Source organism: Heliangelus exortis, chromosome 2 (assembly GCF_036169615.1).
Source record: "Heliangelus exortis chromosome 2, bHelExo1.hap1, whole genome shotgun sequence".
Lineage (NCBI taxonomy): Eukaryota > Metazoa > Chordata > Aves > Apodiformes > Trochilidae > Heliangelus > Heliangelus exortis.
In genome coordinates, this window is record NC_092423.1 from 14,532,417 (window position 1) to 14,555,356 (window position 22,940).

A 22,940-nucleotide genomic window follows, 5' to 3' on the forward strand; every position below is an offset into this window, starting at 1 on the left:
GATAAACACTTAAGATTTTGTTCATGAAAGAAAAGGCAAAGGAGCAGATTTTGCTTAATTTTATTAAGTGTGTATAGTTTTGCAAGAATAATTCATGACACACCCGAGTTGCATTGTATTTTGTAATGAAATGTCTTCTGTGTGCTGCAATTCACTCTTATTACAGTCTTCATTCCTAGGGTTCCCTTAAAAAAAAAAAAAAAAAAAAAAAAAGACTGTACAAACTGGGATAAAACTAGAACACAGAATTACTACTACCAACATTTAAAAAAGCAATTAGAATCCATACAGCTTCAAAGGGTATGAGAACTAATGTCCTGTACACTTCTTATTTCCACTTGTCTTTGAGAAGGAAATTTATTTGCAGAAGACCACAATAACTGCAGTAACAGGCCTCCTAGGTAGCAGGAGTAATTGTCCTAAAAGCTCTCTGACCTGGCAAACAAAGGGACGGAAAATAGTAGCATCAGTCTTTATTTCCTGAGACATAGTTTATGGCTCATTAATAGTTGTAGTTTATGTTACTGGGTAATTTATGCTGCAGAGGAAACAAGCAGAAACTGCCTGTGCCTGTGATTATGTTGTAATTGTATTAGTAGATATAGTGTAAAAAAACCCAAAATAACCAACCCACACAAAAAACCCAAAAAAACAAACAGCAGGAAAAAGGTAAGGTTTAGCTACGTATTATTTTGTACATCATCTTCAACTGTGCTGTGTCTGCTTGCTTAACTATGCATATTTGCTAAAATGTTGTCAAATTACCCCACCTTTTTGTAAGGATTGCTAAATGCCTAACAAGTAATGGGGGGATGCATTGAAGCTATTTTAATTAGCGAAGTGTGATTTAAAGGTTGCTAAAATCAAAAAGGGCTTATTCATTTTTCATCAATAATCATTTTCCTTAATATTTCATCAAAACCTGCTGATTTGGAGACCACCTTCTGGGCTTTGATTCATTATGACTGCAGACATAATTTAATTTTTCCTTCTTTCCTCTTTCTGTGATACACTCTTTCATCTTTGAGACATTGTTAAGATGTTTCTAACATTCACAGATTGCTAATTGATCCAACTTTTTAAAACTGTACTTAAGACAGAGACTTCTTTTCAGTGGAAGCAATTTTCTATGCATTTGCTTTTGCTAATGTTTTTTTTAACCTTCATATCTGATAAAGTGTAAATTCTCAAATACATATTTTAAAAATTGAGGATGTGTATGGTTTTACACATGACAAGAGGGGTAAAAATATTGGAGAGATGATAGAGGGAAATCAGTAAGATTGCGCAGTCATTAGGTTAGGCCTTAATACCAAGTAAGTTTTAAATGAACTATAAAAACAGTGCTTACAAAGTAATGCATTTTTATCTAAATCTTTGGGGGATAATAAAGAGAAGCAATTATGGGAATTTATGCAAAGGCTTTTTGTGAAAGGATTTACAATTTAGAGAAATTGCTCTTTTTCTTTAGTAGGGCTGTTCATCTAACTTTTGTCTATATTATCATACTCTGGTAATTTCTAGTCCCAAAATGCATTTGTTTTACTATTTTAAATTGGGATTCACAAACTGTTTCTTTTTGAAGATCTCCCTGCAGAGCAGCAGCCAGGTACCTGGTTAAAACAATCAATGGTTGGTTACTCAGCAGCAGCAGAACATAACGGGTAGAAATCCAAGTGCCATGGATGGTACCCTGATCCTTTTTGGGGTGGCTGGAGGACAACCACAATCTTCATTTTCCTTTGCTCATCTCTCAGCTGAGAAAAAACTGCTGCACTCAGTTGCTGTAGTCAATGCCTGTTCTGTGTACACAGTGTGATTTAGGGCAGGGTCATCTTTTTCTTTTCTTAGTTCTAGCAATTTTCCTTAATCCAGTCTAATTAGAATTTCAGAAATTGTCTTCCAAGTCTTACTTAGATGGTCAGAGCTAAATTGTTCCTTCTCCTCTTAAGCCACATTGAGCTGTTCACAGGAACTGAATTTCTGAATTAGCTTTCTGAATTAGCTTTCAGTAGTTGCACTATTCTAATGTTAAAATGCTGCAGTTTAAGATGTCAGAATTTCAGAGGAAGATAGGTTAAACTGAGACAGCATTCAGTGCTAGGGGTAGGTATTCCAAATATTATTGAAACTCATGCTTATGCATTTTAAGATTCCTTCTCAGACTCAGCTGCCTTCATCATCTATGTAACATGTCATATGTGAATGTGTGTCCACATTCAGTAGAGCACAAACATATGTGCAGACTCAGATTCAGTTATGTGAATATGTTTAGCTGTGACAGAACTTGTCTTTGCATGTGTGTTTATGTCTATATATATATATATATATATGTATAAAAAATCTACTATAAAAAGTCCTCCACTGCAGAGGAAGTGACCTCTGGGGATCAGAGCAGTTTTGATCAGGTCAGGTTGCTCAGCACTGCAGTTGTATCCTGAATATCTCTGAGGATGAGATTTATCCAACTCTCTAGGTGCCTGTTCTAGTATTTGACTAGCTTCATGCTATCTGGAAAAAAAGAGAAAAAACCAGCACAAAAAAAACCCCAAAACCAAACAAAAAAAAAAAAACCCAAAACCAAAACAAAAGAGAAAAGAAAAAGCTTCTGATATCAGAATTTCCTGTACTGTAGTTTGTGTCTATTTCCTCCCATCTTGTGTAATTCTGAGAAGAGTCTAGTATGTGTTAAAAACTAATATTAAAAAATAATAATTTTCTGCAAGATTTGGACTATGAAACAACAGTTTCAACATTTTAAGGCATCAAAAGACATTTTTAAAATAGTAAGGATTACCTTAAAAATAACACTTCACTATTAGCATTGAACTTTTCTTAGAATGATTGCTGAAGTTGGGTTCTTTTCTTAGATCACCTATTATGTTTCCATATTTCAGAACTACACCTAGGTACATGGCTTGTTTATCAGATTTTTTTTTTTTAATACACATATGTTGTCTTTTTCTCCACTACACTATCCAAAGCCTGATGAAAAAGTTTGAGCGCAAAGTATAACTTCATTCTTCTTGATACACAGGCAGCTGCCTTTTCTCCTTTATTTCACAGGTTTTATATTGTGCATACAGCATTCAGCTCTATGAAAAATAGTGCATCTGAAAGGTCTTTTAAGAATGAATTAAACTTGTGTGTGCTGTTGGACTTTGTATGCTCCATATATATGCTTTGTTCTTGCTTTTCGGTCTCTTGGAGAATTATGTGGCTCTCCCGCATGGTCAGGATTGCTGCCTCATGGGACCTGCTGCAGTGACAGTCTCTTTTCTTCTACAAAAGGATTTTCAGTATTTCTCTTTTAACACTGAGGTTCTGTGGCTCATCTGCAGAATTTTCTGGATAAAGAGAGATCGTAACTCCCACAGAAATGACATTTTGTTGGCAGGGACTTGTGAAACAAGCTTTCAAGCATTTCTCAGAGCCCTGCTCGTCTACCTTTGTTCGTGAGCTAAAATTTGCAGATGGTGAAGGATGTGGCATTGCAAGAACTGAGACTTAGGAGATGGGGGTGCCTCCTGCTGAGCTGAAGGGCTTCACCGGATGAGAGAGAGGGGGAAAATAAAGCAACTCTCTTGTGGAGATCAGGAGTGCTGCAGGATGGTGATCAGGGAGAAGAAGCTGCCTGCTGAGCTTGCTGTGACGAAGGGGAACAGGCTATCCTTTCACCTGCAGAGAAGAAACAAATAAATCAGCCACCCTCCTGGTAAGCACAGATGAGACATAGGATGGTCTATACAGGGTTGTCTTTCATCTAGATGCTATATTTGAGAGGATCCTAAAAAACTTAATAAGCTTTAATGGGGACTTGAAGTCAATCTAACAACCATTTCACTCCATGGCTGATCCCCTCACCACTCCCTGCACTGGCCAGAAACCCCCTGTGTGGTAAAACACTGCGGCTCTTTAGTTGCATATAAATCAGGACCAGGAGTGGAGACAAGCCAGGCGAGTCTGGAAGGAGAATTTAAGTGAAAAAGGTAATTACCTGAGCTGGAACATGGCCAGGTCACTGAGGTTAACACCTGTACACTTGTGAGAAGTGCCTGGTAATACTCTTCCAGAAACCGTTTTCTACTGAGTTATAGAAAAGACCTTGTAGTCACTTAGTCTGACTCCCTCTGTACATGGAATTGATTCCTACTGCGGTTTCTTCCATCACTCCTGTAGTGTACATTCAGTCACTTTGAAATGGGGTTTGTCCACCAGCTTCATGTGGAGAGATAGCCCACTCTTTTTGTTTTATAGCTCTTGGCTGAGAAGACAATTGCCTGGTATTTAACCTAAATTTTTATTTTACAGCCTCCATGTTCTCTTGAATGTGTTAGTCTAAGGCAGAAAGGTGTAAAGTGTCTGAAATTCTTAGAACCTGTTGGAGGCTGTCTCTTGATCCTAAGAACAGAGGAAAAATTATTTTGATGTGCATTCCTCAGCCACAGAACAGGGTGAATTAGCTGCTGCTGAGTCCTCTGTTGTGGTGTTTAGATTGCTACAATGAAAGCTAGCTCAGCTATCACCACACTGCACCACAGAAAAATCAGAAAAATCAAACTCTTACCATCTTCCTTTCATTCTCTAATTGAAGACAAATGCATCTTTTTTTTTTTTTTTTTTTTTTTTTGTGAGAATAGCTTTATCCCATTTTTCATATTTCATCCTCTTAATTCAGTACTCCATCTTTAGTCAATTCACGTTCTGTGTGCAGAGCACAGGAGTAGGATTTGAAGCAGCTCAGCAGCCTCAAACTCAAACATTCTGCCTGAGCTCTTCAGACCCACTCTTCACCGAGGAGATGTAGAGGACAGGGCTGCATCCTCCCTCCAGTCATACAATAATTCTGAAAAGTATTTTTCAATTTCTTTCTCAGGAAGATATTTATCTAATCTTAAAATCCCCCATACTTTCATCTGAAGCTAGCTAGCTCTTGAATACCTATCTTTCAAATAGCAGGAGAAATAAATTTTGTTTTGCTCTTGACCTTGTTTTTCATGGGTGTTTTTATTTTTTAAGAAACTCATTGCACTTCTCAAGGTTGTGCAGTCTGTCCTAATTTCCTATTGGGCCTGCCAGTGTTACTTTAACAGCTTTTCAGAGGAGGTATGCAGGACATTGTGTCCATTTGCTCATATCAGACTAAATGTAGACATATAGAGTGAAAACTTTCTTTCCTGCAGGTTGAGCTGTCTGTAGTTGTGGCTGCAATATTCATATTCCTTACAGGTGGGACTTCTGCACATTCAGCAGTTTGTTAAACAATCTCTACACATTTAAGCTAGGCAGTTTAAAACCTGTTTTTTATTTTTCTTGCTATTACTTTTGATGGTTGATAGCATAGTAATCGTTAATATTTCACAAATGTTTATTATAAAAGAGGGTTATATTGTAATATTAGAGGGAGATGTTGGAACTTGCATGTGATTCTAACATCCCTGTGTACCCAGACTGACAAATTGTGCTACCGTGCAGGAAATAAAATGAGCTAAGAGAAGTTTAAAATCACATCAGGAAGGAAGTTTTATACACTAAATAGATAAGATATTAGGAAGAATGACATGAGGGAAGTGGTTGATGTGAGGGAAACATGTCAACATAGAAGGAAATAAAAGTTAGTAGCATCAGGCTAAGGACTAAAGAGCAAGAATGAGGTTGTGTGTCTGAGGAAAGAGGAGCTCCTAGGCTGGGACTTGGGCATGACAAGGAGTGAGGATGAAGGCTGTTATAGGTGAAAAAGAATGATAATTACAGTTCAGCAGTCCTTAATCTATGTCAGTAAGCTCCTTGTCCATAATATAGTTCACACACAATACACCAGAATACAACCAATTAAATTCTGCTTTAATACCTTTTTCCCCCTGTATGAGCTTTTTTCTAGGATTCACCTGAGATTAGACAGACATCTTAGCTCATTCTTCCCTCCCTGCAACTTCAGCAGTGCTGCAGATACAAAAGAGAATCCTTGACTGCTGCATCCCATCATCTAAATTCAGCTGCTCTTCCCTTTGGTATCACATCAGAACAATTTAAAGAGGCATGAAACAGCAGGAGATACAATGTAGGTGTTTAGGTTCTTGCTGCTCGGTCACATTACTATCTTCAAGGGTGTTACAAACTTGATTAGAAAAATTAATGATGAGAAACAAAGGGATGAGCAAAGAGAACAAAAGAAAAAAGTGAAGAGAGTGTGGAAGAAGTTTATTGCATGCAAGTCATCCAATTATCCCTCAGAGCCTAAATCCCTTGTCTAATTGCCTAAGTTGATCCTTCAGGACTGAATGGATTAAATGAAATAGCAGGGCTGGTGGAAAGCAACCTATGGGAGGCATTTTGTGAACAGGCTTGCATGAACAGCAGAATACAGTGTCTATTTGCTTCTGTTTGTCTGGGCCTTCTGTTATCAAAAGAGCAGCAAAGAATGAAAAATATGAAGGCTTTTGATTAGAAAATAGTCCCTCCAGCTCAGAGTTGAGGCACTGGGGTGTGCTGGAAAACCCACCCTGATGCTTTTTATGCTGTGCTAGTCTGTATTGTATATCTCTCTGGGATCATAAACTCTCATTTTACACTATATTAAGTTCATCTGAAAAACTGAGGGAAAAGAAAAACTTCTTTAAAATATCACTGCAAAATCACTAGATGCTGGAGAATGTCAGGATTGAGCTGGCGGTAAAACGAGAGCGAGCTGCAGCTGACACTGTTGTCTCCCAGTAATTGTGTGTGCCAAACTCACAATGGAGGAAAGGAGACTGTCAAGCCTAATGTACCTTAAAGAACTTCTGCTTAATACATTCCTCTGCATAGACACCAGATAAGCAAGAGTCTTGTCTAATAGTCTAGAATTTCAAACTGCCCTGCAAAAGTTCTTCTACAATTATCCCCTTCTAGACAACATCAACAAACCCAGCTCCTACCCCTCCAAACCTCACAGGAGGGGGAAATATTAAGAGGGGAAAGAAGACAAAACTTTCCTGCAGAAGAGTAGAAAGCAGGGGAAATTAATCTTATTTCAGTCTTGTTGGCTGAAATCTTTAGTTTTGCCCAGTACACTGCCCTGTGAAAGAGACAAAGGACATAAATCCTCAGGCAAAAAATCCTCTGTCTTTTATAGATATAATGACATACAGTGGGGAGCAGCTCTTTATAGAGTTTATAATAAGATCAGGTCATCTCCCATAAACATCTTGTGATTGTTATGTGAAGTGTTAAGTTGTAAGACAGCATTAGAAGGAAAAGAGGCTACAGAAACGTTAGGTGGTTCATTTGAATGTCCTCAGGTGACATCCAGCTAAGAAGTTATTTTCCTGAGAGAAAAGTGCATCAGAATAGAAACATCTGAATCGGAAAGAGCTTAGCAGAGAGAACAGAAAAAGAAATGCTTTCTAAACAATCCTAAACCTTACACTTACTTATGCCTCCCTATTATATCTAAAATTTTAGTTAAGAATACTTTTTTTTATAATTCCTACTCAGTTATTGCATCAAAACCTTTATCTGAGCCTGCTCAGTGGTGCACACTGAAGTGATTCATGCAGTCAGACCTTTCTGACTGAATAATTGATGCATTTTGACAGGCTGAATGTGCAGTGGATTACATTTACTTCTCAATATATATATGATGATTAACGTAACTAGGTCTTACGTGTGCTCATCAAAGGGAAAAAATGCCCCAAAGAGAATATTATTTGATGGTTCAATGAACTGAACTTTGATACTGCACTTAGACTGTTGATAGCAATAAGATACTAGTGATGGCTTATAGATCTAACAGTCAAATTAGAAAATTTCACTGAGTTAGAGAGAAAATATAGTGGAAAGTAGAGTATTTAAAGAAATGCATTGTCATGTTTAGATCCAAAATTCTTTTTTTCTAAATTGTGGTCTTAGCCCCTGGAGGATGTACAGCTATCTCTGAAATGCTCTGCTTTGATGTGGTTCCATCATATCTAAATCTGTCCTAGCCAAAGACACAAAAAATAATCCCAAGCTTTAAAAAGTAGCTTATTCATGCCTGAATTAGAAAGCCAAGCTGTCTATATAGGCAAAGGAGAGAACTGGTATCCTCAGGAGGACAGTTCAGAGTATCCAAGTGTGGTAGCTTTAGGCAGAGTTGTAAATGCTCCTTACCCATACATATTGATTCTGCCCTGAGGTTGTTTAGTTACCGAGTTGATATGAACTCATTGAGTCCTAAGTCAACGAATATATTTCCAGTCAAGAAAGATATGGAGCTGCTGCAGGTCCTTTTCATATTTGCTATTCCTGTGAAAATAAGTCTTTGGGTAACTAAAATGATACTTAGATTTCCATGTTTAGGCATCTGAGTTGCCGATGTTCACCAAGTGACTTTTAGCTACTGTTATAGTAGTCTGCAGTAGAACCTGACCCATCTACCTGAAAGACCAGGATTAAAATTGCTGCACTTTCCTGTCCCTTTCTGTTGGTTAGATTGTTCTCTGCCCTCATTCCTGTGCTTAAGAAAGAAAAGTATTACATCTGAAGCGTCTGGATGGCTACTGTGTATTCTGAAATACACATAAATGTTACAGCATTTCAATATGTCTAAAAATGATAACTGTTTATATGCCAAACAAATACTATCTAAAGGATGTAATTTAGAGGATTTTAATCATCAATTATTTGGACCTTTCATTTGCCTCTCTCTCTCTTGATTATTTGGAAAGGGAACTTACATTCATAACCACCCTCATAAGCTGTTTTCTGGAGCAGGAATATATGCAAGAAGAAAAGCTATAAAGATTCAGTTAATTGAATCTGGCCAGTTTTAAAATGTTTCTGGGCTTGTACTCTTCTGGAGACTCAAAAATCATTAACTAAACATGACCTGTTTCACTAAATTCAAAGCTTGTTTTTTATTTTAAAGTGGCTTAAATGCATACATATCTGTTATACAACTTTTCTTATGGCTATTTAAATATCACAGAACCATAGATCCAGTTACCAAATTGGTATTTAACTGGGTTTTGTTTATTTTTAAAGAAAGATATTGTTTCCATGTTGTACTTTAAAAGTTGATATGCTTCAGTGAAAATAACGCCTTAATTGTTGATTAATGTCTATTTGTAGCATTTGAGTAAAATCTTTTGTGCAGTCTCTGCCTACTCAGACTTCTAAGTCTGCTCAAGAAGAAGTTCAAGGGCAGAGTAGCTATTGCATGCAGTCATCTGCTTCTACATGTTCCATTAAGGTAATTTACTCAAGCAAGATGAGAACCTGTTTTATAAGTATTTTGGGAATTTGTAAGATCATAAGAATTTTTGCTTTTTGCAGACAGTATAGTATATGATAGATTGGGGGAGACATTGTTCAGAGAATAATTTGAAACAGCATATAAGAATTCTGATATCTCAGCAAATGTAATATTGCTAAAGAAGTTATGGCATAATGTAGACGATCCCTTAAAATGCAATAAGAGATTATTTTAAGATTTGTAATGGATTTTTTCTCACTTGATTATTATAATTGGCTCCATAACTAACACATTTTAAATATTTTATGTTGGTAATACGATCATAACAAAGGAGTTAACATAAGAGGAATGCAAATAGGCTTTGTTTTACTTCATATGCCATAATTATTAATGAAAATTGGTTTAATAGATTATTTTCAAAAGGATATACATATTTTAATGGCACAGATATATTAGATTTACAGTGGAAGCTAAAAAGGCATTTTTGTCTAGTGATAAGGAGGATGAAGCACTGGAAGTAGATTGCCTGTAACAGTTATAGGTTTCTCCAGCATCTGAAACATTTATGGTCAGGTGAGGATGGCATAACCAGGTACAGCTGATTCTCATCAGAGCAGAAGACTTTCAGGTCCTTTCCATCTCTACTCTTCAGCCATGAAAAACCATTGGAATTCTCTGAACGTTTTTGTGTTGGCTATTATATGGTGTTGTTCAGACTCCCTGGTGGAAAGTTACTGATTTGACTTTTGGCTTTTTTTTTTTTTTTTTTTTTTTTTTTTTTTTTTTTTTTGTAAGCATATTATTTTTTCCTAGCCACGTAGGCTTAGTTGATTTTTTAAAAGAGATGTTTATCTCAGTAATTTTTTTTTTTTGGTCATGCTAACATATTTATGTACTAACTACAGCTAAGAGAAAACCAAAAGACAAGGAGAGCTGTTGGAGGTGATAGCATTTATTACAAGAACTTTTGTGCTAAGTAGTTCAAAATGGAAATAAATTATCTTGACCATAACATAAATTCAACATTATAGGAAGTTGCAACTTCAGAGCTAATGCTCTAAAAGTTCATAAAGAAGTAACTTTGCCAGAGAGACAAATGTTTAGTTTTTGCATTTCTGAACAATAAAAGCTGTAACTACTATGTTTAAATTGCTGTTGTAATAAATATTTCAAAATAAGTATGCTGCTTTGGGTTCTTTTCGAAACCCCTCATTATTGCTGCAGTGGTCTTCAGGGTGCTTTTAATCAGAAAATTATGTAAATTGTTAGTCTGGTTGGCAACTAATAGACTTCAAGCTTTGGATGAATTATTTTGTGCTCGTACAAGTAATAGGCATATTAAATCTGAATATTTCATCATCAAATCTCTTAATACAAGTGAAACACCTTGAACAGTGATATTTAGCACTTTTAAAGTGCTTTACTGCTCTGAAGCATTGCACAGACAGTTGTTCTTGAAACCTTGCAGGGGCTGAGTTGTTATCTCCGCCTAAAGAAAAAATATCAACTAGCTAAAGAGGTCTGTAATGCAAATTGTATTGACTGAAAGTATGTATCTGCAGAAGAGGTCTCTTCATAAACTTATACTCTTCCCTGGACATTTGCCGTTGGTCATTGTTAGAAGATGTAGAGCAAATGGACTTTTCTGTGATCCAGTCATACGGTTTTATTTCTTTTCAGGCAGAAAAATTAAATCAGAACAAAAGGGAAGAAAGCATGAATAAGAATCTTTGTGAACTTAACTGCATACATATTTTACTGGCTTCTTGAATCCACTTGCAGGCAGTTCACAAAGCAAATAGGAATCATCTAATTAGATGTAAACATATACTGAGCAAGTCACCTGAGCTCTGCTTACAGAAAATTAAAATCTCATTATTGCAAAGTGATGTACAATGTGGTTTACTTCATCCTAAAGCAAATGTCTAAGTAGGTCAGTTAAATATGTCCTAACAGTCTTTATGTTAATTAGTGAATAAGGTGAACAACAGAGATATAGATGTCTTTGTTTTACTAGGTGAATCCCTCTCTCTGGCTTCAGACACTCCTGAAGTTGCCATATAAATCTGTGACAATACAGCATTTACTGACAGTAGTGAAGAACAGTGCCTTAAAGCTGCATTAAGTTACCATGCAGTTAGCCAAATTTTATTCTGGGGGGTGGTAGATGGATGCTTTTTGTTTTGTTTTACTATTTCCACCACTAGTGAAGACAGATGGTAGAAGATGAGGATGGGCTTTGGGAGTGGCTCTGAGGACTGACACTTCCAGCAGCTGTAGTCTACGTTACTACCACTTGAAGGCTGTCTGCTATTTTTTAGCACCTCACCCTCTACTTAGCATAGCACAGTTTAAGGCTGTGGAGGGGAATGGGAATTACACAACTCGTATACTAAATTTGTCTGGGTAAGGATTGTTTTCTACAGTTTTCCAACTGCTCCGTATTAAACTTCTCTAGTCTCATTTTCAGCTGCACGCATCCCTTGATTACGGACCATCCTGCATCATGGAAATGCTTTCTAATCAAACATGTGAAAAGTAGAAAAGTAGGACATTCGAAAATGTAATCCACATTTGAATCTTTTTTTCCCTAACCTGGCTGTCAGGAAGTTGCAGGGAGGCTGTGCTGGGCGCCGGGTGCTGTGGCCTGTGGGCACAGGGAGCTTTCAGCTGCCTGCGCTGCCGTTCCTGCTGCCAGATTGCATGGAGATATGAGGCCTTATGGCACACACTCATTTTCTAGGAGAACATAAGTGGTTTGTGCTGGTTTAGATTAAATTACATTCCATCAGTGCTCTACATTTTATTATCACCAGAAGAAACATTAAATTCACCTGCCATTTAATCTCTCCTTTTCCTTCTCTTCTATTCAAGAATGAGAACAAATGTTGAATGAAATTATTTTAAACCCAGATATTTGAGACATTTTAAACTTAATCTTTCTTGCCCTAGTGTGTGTGAAGTTGTGAGCTTTGTCAATTATCAACACCTCGGGTTTTGCTGGACTTTATTCAGCACTCCTCTGTTTCAATATAGAAAAGTAAATTACAATTGTGGGTTTAGCAAATATTTTCTCTCTTTGCATGCAGTCTTTCTGAGAAATAGAAGTGTTACTTTTTTGAGTAATCAGATTTTCATTCAACAACCCGAAATTTATCTTTAGAACACAGTTACAAGAAGCATCTGCTTATGGAACTCCACAATGTCTCTTCAGTAAAATACAGCCTATACTCTAATTACTTTCTCTCAATATCTATTAGATTTGCAATTTATTTATATACTTCTTTTTTTGTTTTGTTTTCCATGAGCTTTGCGAATCCACCCATTTCCTTTTTGTTATGATGAATTTCCTTTGTAGTTGATTATAGTGATTTTCTGGTTTGACATCCCTCAGGCTCTGCCTACTAAATCAATATCATCTTTCAATGAATGTTGTTCTTGTGATAACCTTTTTTCACCCATTTAAAGAATATTTTATAATAAACCAAAGTGACGATTTTTTATGGTAAGTCAATTCACGTGTTCTTTTTATTTCTGTTTCTCAGTCAAATCTAAATCAATTGTTGTTTAAAGGTTTCTCATTTTCTACTCTTAAAAATGCTACGGTCCAATTTTTTGTTTCCCAGGCTGGCATTTATCTTTGTTGTGTAGCTGTCCACATTTTGAAGTATACAAATACCATAGACCTCTGGCGTTCCTTCATTAAATGTACTTGATGTGTTGGCCAGATTATGGAATTCATCCATTCCCTCTTAAGACACTAAGTGCATCTCAAGTTCTGTGGAAGAGGGGAAAAAAAATTCTTTTGTTTGCTTACTCATCTGGGAAACTGCAATCTGTTGCCAAAGCCAGTTATCATGAGCTTTGATTAGAAATCAGCAAAGACAGCTGCTGAAAAACATAGTGAGAAAAATTGTATCTAGTTAGAGAAGAATTGCTTTGACTTTGGGAGAGCAGAGGGACATCGCTGAGGGAATATGAATATTCTTTACTTTTAATATGTAGATAGATGGATGTTGATACTCCAGTTTGCAGTGTTTGTTGTTGTTGTTGTTGTTATCACAAAGTCACTGTCTCTCTCAAGACTTCTTTATGACCTGAGGGTTCTTTTCTTTAAATTTAATTTATTTGTGTTGCATCCATATGTGTAGGCTTTTAGTGTATCAAATTTTGTAAAATGTGCCCATAAATGAATTTTGCTTTAGATGAGTGATGGCCTGATTGTTACTGTAAAGTCTTTCCAACAGAAGGAAGAGGCAATGCTCTGCCCTTTCCGACGTGCAGTTGGTTGCTACACTTCCAGTGTTTTTGCCGTTTTAATGCTATGAGGCTTCTTGACTGCAGCAGTTTTGGGGGTTCCCTTGGGTTAGTGGTTTTTACAACTTGCTGAAGGATTTGGTATACAAATTCATTAGGAAACTGGACCTGAGGACATCACCACTTACATTAACAAGTTTGTACAGAAGCCATGCTGTGCTTTTCCCACTTTAGTGTAAGATAATATAAAGATCTTCAAAGTTGGTAGTCAGACCTGGCTTCTTTCAGTCCTACTTCCATGATATTTGTATTTATTTTGTTATGTTAATAGCTGGCTACTAAGTAAAATACAAGGTGGTACTGTTTCAAATACTGTCGTTTTGTCTTATATTAAGGGTTTTATAGGTTTTTTATAGGATTTTTATTTTCTGTCATTACTGTAGTTGACAAAATAGCCATTCCATAAGGCTTGCTTCAACATTTTAATTTTGAGAACATTTTCTAATTTGGATTCTGAAATTTGATCTGCCATCCATTTTCTGTAATCAAGGGAGACTTCTTTTCCATGACATGAACTTGTATTTAGGGTTTCTAGCACTGGATTAACCCGTATTGGTTTTGGTGTCTAAGAGGAGGTCTCAGCATGGGAAAATGTTGACTATATGGGAATCAGATATCACTAGACCAAATGTAGTAGACTTGGATATGTGTTTGTACTAGGAAGAAACATTAGGTGTTTTGGGCATTTGTGAAAGCAGATGACCTGAAAAGAGAAAATGAAAATGTCATGTGAAGAAACACTGTAGTAATTAATCACAGATCTCCTTCCAGAATTACATGTACCTGGTGCATTTTGACAGCACTGAAATGAAAATATGAGGATCAGCTTTGGCAGAATGACTAGAAGAAAGCTGTGAGAAGTATAAAGAGATTATTGATAATCCAGACGAAGTAGGGCAGCCCAAGCAATTTCAGTGACCCCAATAAGAGAATATATAAAGGAAGGTCATGGACTCGGGGCTCCTGAATCTTGGTTTCTCAGGCCTAGCAGATGCTTTTACTTCTTTAACTGTCTTCTGCTCAGAAGTGGCAGTGTCCATGGTGTAGATGCACAAAAACAATGCTAAGTGGATGTAATTGACATGTTTTTATTCTTTAATTGCAGTTGCTCAATGTCTTTTACTCTTCTGTTTGAAGCAATGTTGCAGAGCATGAGCAGAGCAGCAGTAGCTTAAATTCCATTTTTTAATTTGAAAACAGTTGGATTGAGTTGCCTGGCAAGAATTCTGTGGTCAGTCTCAACATTAGCAATAGTTTGTTTTACAAAAATAGATGATACATTTTTTTTAATCTCCAATGACTGAAAAAATTAAACACATTCCTTACATACAGTAACAGAAAGAAAAATTCCTCTAGAGAGTGTTTAAGTAAACCTTAGTCTCTTTGATGTTATCCTTAAGTTCTGTAGTTGGGATGTTATGATCTGCTTTAAAAAGAAACTTTTTTTTCAAAAATTGTAATAATTTCCTATAAGCTTGTATTTATATTCCAATTAATTTGCTCTCTGCATTGCAATGTACTTGGCAAGAGCAAGCACAAAATACGTCTATTGTAATCTATTGTGTAGTAGTGAACAGAATGGTGTGTGGGATCTGGCAACACAGCCATGAGTGCAATGTTGAGTATTTTGAAGGTGAGAAATAGTTTATCAGCTGCAATTGTGAGTTGGGAGGGTGGTCCCTCACTTTGTAAGAAAAAATCAAGAGTGTTTGGAGAGGAAAAGGTGCTGAAAAATGGATCAGTATGTGTACCATCTTGGGCCCCTACATCCTGTTACTTGAACTTCCCCTTGAGAGCTAAATTTGACTTTTTAAAAATGTCTTTGCCTAGAATATACTTCTGTTTGATCTTTGATTTTACATGCACATTGGAGAAGCACCGTGGAGGTCAGGCCCCACTGGTGTGGGTGTAGCTGTGGAGCAAGTAACTAATCTTGACCCTTTGCTGCCTATAGTTACAGTATAGATGCTGCCAATGGATGAGACAGAGGCAAGAGTAGATCCTGAAGAAGAGAGATGGAAAAATATCAGATAGTTATAATTTTAGCAAAGTTCACTTACCAAAAAATTATAATAGTGTATTTGGTACCGAAGTATAGAGATTATATGTAAATAAGGATTATATGTATTTTGTAATTGTGGGTGTGATTATATAGTGTATTTTATTCTTCACAAGGACATATTAGGCATTAGATAATTATACAGCTGTAATACCAAAAGTGACATTCAAATTAGTGTTATGAGATTTATACCTTTTTTAAAAAAAGACCTTTAACAGAAAAACCTCTGGGTATGCACTGTGTTTACTGACTTGTTAGGCATCAAGATGTTACTGTGCCCTTCCTGAATCTGTTCATTTTAAAAACTTAACCCTTTAAAATAGTCTGTTCATCTTATTACTGTAACAAGCTGTGACACTTAAGCAAAACAAAGATAACATTCTCCTATGAACAATGGATCACAAAAAAATGCTTTCTTTCATCCTTGCTTCTGACCATCTGTTTTAAAAAGTCACAGGAAGCTGGTCTGTAATCTGTGGTTAAGAGTTTAAATTCACATGCATTTTTTGTGACACGTACGTATTGAGTTCTGTAATAGTTTGTATTGGCTTTAAAGGTTGGGTGATTTGACCTTGACATCTGTCAGGTATACCCAATCCTCACAAAAAAACCCAAACAAACAGCTTCTTTCTGTTTGAAACTAATATATGTCTGTATGATTTCCTTTCCCTTAAAACTGCCTTACCCTGGCTTACTATGTATTTTAATTGCTGTTATTTTTTTTTTTAAAAATTCACTTATAATTTAGTGTTATTTTCCTATGTGATAAAACTGTTATACATATATATATATATATACATATATACATATATATATATATATATTGTGTTGAGTGTATTCTTTTCCTTTTGAATAATTCTGCTCTGAGAAGCAGTATTTTCACATGGGCTCCTCAATGCCTTCCTCAGGTAGTCTTCAAATCTAGAGTGGTGCTTTAGATGGTAGCTTCTAGGTGGAGGTTAATCAGAAAAATTTCTCATGAAATCCTAAAGCATGAAGCATGGAGGAGAGAAAATTGTTGTACAAAACTAGGATGCAATACCTATGTAAAAAAATGTGAGAGGCTTGTGTTCATTTCTGTGACAGATGAATGTTGTCTCTGAAGCACTGTTCTCTATAGCATCATCACCAGGGTAACTTTAACCAGCCTAACGTTAAATGCCTCAAATAATGAAATATCACATCCTAGAAAATCCTTTCCCTACTAAACTGCAGGTAAAACCATTTAATTTTTTTTTCGTAAGGTAACTTAATCTAGTTTATTTTATAAGCCATTCTAACTACCTGTAAAGCTGCCCCGAGCCTAGTAATGTTATTTGGGGGTTCAGTAGACCTGTATGTTTGTACAGTTCAACATTTAAATATTTGAAGAGTATAGTTTTCAACTTGCTTTATGGAGACAGAGGGAGAGAGAAGGATGTCCCTAAACACTGTGGGCATACTCCAGGCAGTCTGAAGACAGCATCTTCACCCTTGGAGTATGGTCATTTAAAATATCTATTTCTTAACTGTTTCTTTAGCCGCTTCCATTTTATGAGTACTTAGTTCCTCTGATTTAGGTGTTAATGTAAATTTTATTAATCACTACGGTGATCCAGAAATGATCAGGTAGTTGTTGTGTTGTTTATATACAATTATAGATAAAATAACTACATTACATCTTAGGATAAATCTAAGAAATTTCAAGTAGCAAATGCATTGAAAGAACAAAACTGATTTAGTGCTGCTGTGATTTATATATCACCAGTGGGAGATGGCATGTTTAATAGCATATAGAAGCATAAGGCTGCTGTTGTCAGTGGTAGTATTTGAAGTGTATATTTCCTTTTTGAATTTGCAATCCATAGCTATAAAACAAATAAATATAGCAGTCACATTTACAACACAGTTACTGTGTTATATATTTGCTGCAAAAGGTATGTTTTAAAATAATTCTCAGAAGGCTACAGCAGTTTGACATTAGGGTTAGCTGCCTAATAGTTCCTTCAGAGTAAGAATGTGTAGCTTTTGCTATTTACTAAACTGAATAGATAAGTTTTCTAGATCTGGAGCTAATGCTATGGATTGTATTAGGAATTAGATTTTCAAAGTATGCATGTGATTGTATTTGAAAATACTCCATCCTTTTTTTATATCAATTATCTCAGGAATTCCATGGTTAACTACAGTTTGCCAATTATAAAGTAGGAGCACTTATTTATTGGTCAAGTACTATTTTTATGTTTGAACAAAACACCTATTGTTTTGCTTTGCTTATTAACAAGCACTACTGTTTTCAGCTAAGGTTACATTTAATAATTAGGTTTTCTAGGGCCAAGAAGTCAACTATATCTTTAATGAGTTCAGTGACATCACTAGGGCTGCTTATGCTCCTTGGCAATAGTCTGCTTTGTTTGAGCAGATCACATTAGCTTTAAGAGGAGGAGCACAGATGCCAAGGTCAGGGCATTGGTAAGCAAGAGACCTTTGAGTAAAATAAAGACCTAAAGATAAAACTATCCGAGGCAAGGGAACAATGAACTGCTGTTGAGCAATATGGCAGCAGCTCTCTTAAGAAGTGATTTTTTATTTTTTTTTTTCTCATGTTTAACTGTATGGAACCTCTCTCTGTGGAAGTTTGGTGAGGAGAAAGGAGGAATGGGCTAGGAGTAGTAAACAGAGAAAAATACACTGATATCATGGCAGTAGCGCCCTTTCTACCATTTCTTAGATTTGAGCATTCTAAATATGGTGGCATCTCTGTTTTATAATGTGATTCTCATAATCAATTGGAAAATTGCAGGAGAAGAGTTGAGGGTAAATTTTATATATTTTTTTTTAATACCTGGTTGAGAAGGCTGACTTTTGGTTGATCTGTGATTTGGCATTGTCACACACAAGTACAATACACAAAGACTATTGCTTTTTCTCTGCTTGAAAGGTAAAATTGGCAGTATCTCACCCATTCTGACTTCGAAATATTCCTTTAAATTTTGTTCGGGGATACACAAGACCTGCTTCTTGTCTTGATTCAGAGAGAAGAGAAACATTAGGACAGAATTATTACAAGGAAAATGGAATGAAATGCAGTGAAACAAGTTGCTTATTGAAGGGAGTGAGAGCCAGTAACGGGTGTTACAGCAGGTAGAGAAGATGGGAGAAAATGCTGACGGAAAATAGTTTGAACTAGAAAAAGACTTCAACCCAAAACCATAGGGAGAAAGCAGTGGAATAATAAGCAGACATTTGTATGAGATTTAAAAATTGCACATCCCATCAGGCTGAGTAACATTTATCCATGTGTTGCATACTGTTGGAAATGTTAATTTTTTTCACGCCACTTGCCAGCTTGCTCCCCTAGATTCAAAATGCAGCCTCTACTGGTTGTGTTAGAACTAGCTGAGGAATAAATGTGCCCAATTACTGAAATATGTCAGACAAAAAAGATTCCATGCATAGAATGAGTGGAAGGGGAAGATTGCTTTTCTCTCAAGCGGGTTGGCAATGATGAAAGTATAAAGTTAACTTATGTTATCTTCATGCGTGTGTTCAAAATGATTTGAAAACTTAAAACATCATATCACATTTTTATGTGATGCCTTTTATCTCATTGCTAGGGCATGATGCCTTTACTGCTGGGATGTAGAGCTATGAAAGCACTTAAACCCACAGCAAGACCTAGCATCTTGAAAGGTCCTTAATGACTAATACCCAAAAAACAAGGTACTAAAACTGGAGAGAATGCTTTGTGTTTAATTTAGTATTCCTTGGGTGCCCTGAGCTCTGCTTCTGTGCGTGACCAAACCAGAGCTAATCCAAGTAGCTTGACATTTCTCTGCCTACTCCCATCTGTGTGTGCAGAGCACAGGGAGGATGTACTGACTCAGCTGGAGGCCTCACACAGTGTGTCACAGTGGCTGCTGAAACAAAGCGGAGCCAAACTCATCATCCAGTACTAGAGTGGGTAGGGCAGCTTTTAGCATATGAAAGGCAGGGATTCGCTTCTCACCTTTTTGTGCTACATTTCTCCCATTGTCACAGCTTCGCCACTGCAGAGCAAAAAATTCCCTGGGCCAGAGGAAGAGACTATGAATCTTTCCCTGAAGATTATGGCATCTTGCTAGACGTCTCCTTGCTGTTTACACCCTTGCCTTTCTTTATTCTGTCCAGTGACTCTTTGAATGCATAATGTATAAACAGATCTCCAAATCATTAAACTGTATCTTTTTGTTACTTGAGTCCCAATTCTACACAGCAACCTGGTGGCAGAACTGAAATGATTTCTTCTGTCATGTAATGCTATACTGACTTCTTCATATGCTGTTGACTTGTATATTTAGAGAAACAGCTGCTTTCTAGGGAATGGGTTGGACAGCTGAGGAGGAAAATGTTTTCGCCTAAGCAGGTTTACAGGATCTACTTTGCTGTGATTGATTGTGAGAGTCTAAGTGTCTGAACATGAAAACAAAGGCAGGAAGAACAAGTAGAGGAAAAGGAAGACAAACTGAAATCTTGGAAAACAAATTGTTCAATAAATACAAGCCATAAGAGCTCTTTCATTCCGTATGCAGCTTGCTCAGGTTTCCATGAGAAAATCTGGCCACATCACTCTCCAGTAGGAAATGGCAATATAGATTTTAATGCTGCAGGGAAAAGGGAGTGTGCTAGATTGAGTATGGCACAAATGCAGACAGGTTGCTGTCTTCTGCTCAGAGGTTTGATCATCCCAGCCACTGTGTTTAATCACTGCTCCAGGGTTAGTCCCCTCTGTCCATCACAGAAGCTTGTGCCTTTCCATGAGAACTTTGCCATCAGTGCTTTCCACTCCTGCTGAGATGATGCTTTTCTTCTGTATGAAACATAAAGTGCAGCTGATACCTTAAATCTTAAACAGAGGAACATGAACATCTTTGAGAACTTCATCTCATGAAAAAGTGTCTCTTCATTAGTGTTATTGACCCAAATATGGTGTCTCAGGTAGTCACTTCAATCATTCTCCATGATCTTTCCTGAAGCTTGCTGAGCATGAAGGTTTTCCAGCCATCCAGAGCTCTCTATGCTCTGTCACGGGTCTTGTCCCTGAGAAAAGCACTGTGCCCATCGCATGCCATGGGATTAGGAAGGAGCTCTTTCTGTGCTTTTGACTCTTAATAAGATATCCTGAATACTCAGTTTAGAACTGTAACAACTGGTTTACAGGACACCTTGTTGCTGTTGTATTCAGATAATATGTCTATGGGATAAATGAGGAACTGGCCCAGCAGACAGCTCTGCTATTTAGTGAGCGTTAGATGCTGCTCTGTAACTTTTATATCCCTAATGAATGTGTTATCAGACTTTGATATGTTATCAGATGTTAAACAGTGTAGTATTAGCACCTTAGGCTTTCTTTAGGGCCTGCTCATGACTCAGGCTGTTTTAAATCCAATCCAGGAGTTCCACTGCTGGAGGAACAAACCTCTTACCACTGCAGCATATGTGCACTAACTTTGTGCCAATCTAGCAGACCGTAATTGTGCAGCACCTACGAAATCCAATGAAAACTGAAATGCAGCAGTTTGCTTGGTTTCTTCTGTTTTGAAGTTTCAGGAGCTCAGATCTTGAAAACATGGTGATGGATCATTCTATACTTTGTTGCTGAGAAACAGCATTAAGAAAGTTGTTTGCCAACTTTTCAGAAATATGCTGTCAAATAAGCTCATATCTTAGATAAGATAGACATTGCATTAAAAACTTCACAAAAATGTAAATTAGTATTTGGCTTTCTTCTAGATAGACTTCATTCCTAAAAGGTATATATTTTCCCTTAGAAGTATTCACTACATGTTTTTATAAGAACCCTTGATCATGGTTTACCTTATGTTGTCCCTCTACAGTTCCAGCTGCCCAGATAATGTGGACTCTCTGGTGAATGATCTGGTCCTGAGTTTGATGAATAGACTCAGCAAACCTGTGAACTGTGCAGGTTTCAGATAGAAGTTCAAATTTTTCTACACTAGCTGTTTGTCACGACACTTTATGCCTGCATATAATGCACCAAATGCAGTCATGCAATGGAGGAGAATATCAGAAGGTGTTTTGAAGGTTGCAAATGGGTTTTATGAGTGAGAGTCATCCTTTTTTGTTGCTTTCAAAGATGAAAGTGCTCAATTTTCGAACACATGAAAAAACCCCACAAACTTTCAGACGTTTTAAGTGTCAAAAGTGCATAATGTGGCTTCTTGTCATATCAGTGGTTCCCTTGCGGATTAAAATTTTAATCAGGTGGTTTTGTACTTTAAAGATTTTTCATTTGATTTACAACTTGTAGGAGTGGAGTAGCAGTAAGCAATCAGTGAGAATGCCATGAAGAGGACAAAAGGAAGGTGAAACACAGCGTTAATAATTTAGTTTCAATAACCTTAAAAGGTTTACTAGTCACTTTTAACCTTGTATCAGAAAAGAGAAAAGCAAAAAAAGAAAGTTACTGCAGTGAATCATAAAAACGTTTCTTTTAATTTGTTGCTCATTTATCTAAGCCTGGATAGAAAGCAGCTGATGCATTTGTTAAACAAAAGGGTCAAAAAGACAACCACCCATCAATTTGACTTAGCCCTTTTGGAAGGACTGCCTGCAGTGTCTCCAGGGTCAGTAAAGTCATGAAGTGATGGCAACTGTGGCTGTTAAAATGCAGAAGTGTTATTAGTATTTCAGGGTAGCCTAAGCAACATTTTAAGCATGCAATAGGGTTTTCAGAAGTGCTTAAGCAGGTTAAGCATCTAAATGATATTGATCTCAGTAGGAATTAGATACCAACTCAAAGCCTCACACACTTTATAAAAACTGGTAAGTACCTATATTCAGGTTTCTTGCCTGGCTCCGAGTCAGTACCTGGTTTCCTATAAGCCAGGGTAATACAAAAAATGGTATTTTCAAGATGGTGATGTGGAACTTCTCTAAAACAACTCTGGGTTTGATTTTTGTTAGGAGGAAATAGAACATCATAAAAATTTATGCAGAGGCGGTCTCTTATTTTAAGTAGATTTCTTGCATTTTTACGACAAGATTGTGTACCTGCTTTTGTTTTGCAATTTTATGTTAAGAGTTAGAAAGATTTTGAGTTCCCAATATGTTTTTTTGGTTTCATATCAGAGGGAGTAATAATTTATTTGCATTGCAGAAATGACCAATTACTTTCATTGTAGATATAAAAGAAATGGATGTGATAACCACCTGCAAAGAGATTATTTCTTCATTTATATGGAGAAGCATCATATAAGTGTAAGAAATAGTAAAGAGCATATGTGTGATGATTATATCATTTTCACTGGTGCCCAACCTGATCATTATAATCAGTTTAATTTTTTTAAATATGTGAGCTGGTAAAATGGA

The 22,940-nt window shown here is 36.6% G+C and overlaps 1 protein-coding gene across 21 annotated transcripts in view; it reads left to right on the plus strand.

The window, feature by feature from the left end:
- The window catches only part of PARD3 (par-3 family cell polarity regulator), a 438,795-nt gene that overhangs the window by 349,667 nt on the left and 66,188 nt on the right, over nucleotides 1-22,940 (plus strand). The window contains exon 23 of one of the 21 annotated variants that reach the window (XM_071734838.1): nucleotides 3,342-3,733. The exons of the other annotated variants lie outside the window; for them this stretch is intronic. Within the exon in view, the coding sequence (XP_071590939.1) occupies nucleotides 3,342-3,459 (118 nt within the window). The 3' untranslated portion in view covers nucleotides 3,460-3,733. Of the gene's footprint in view, nucleotides 1-3,341; nucleotides 3,734-22,940 lie in introns of those variants that run through there. 21 annotated transcript variants of the gene reach the window in all.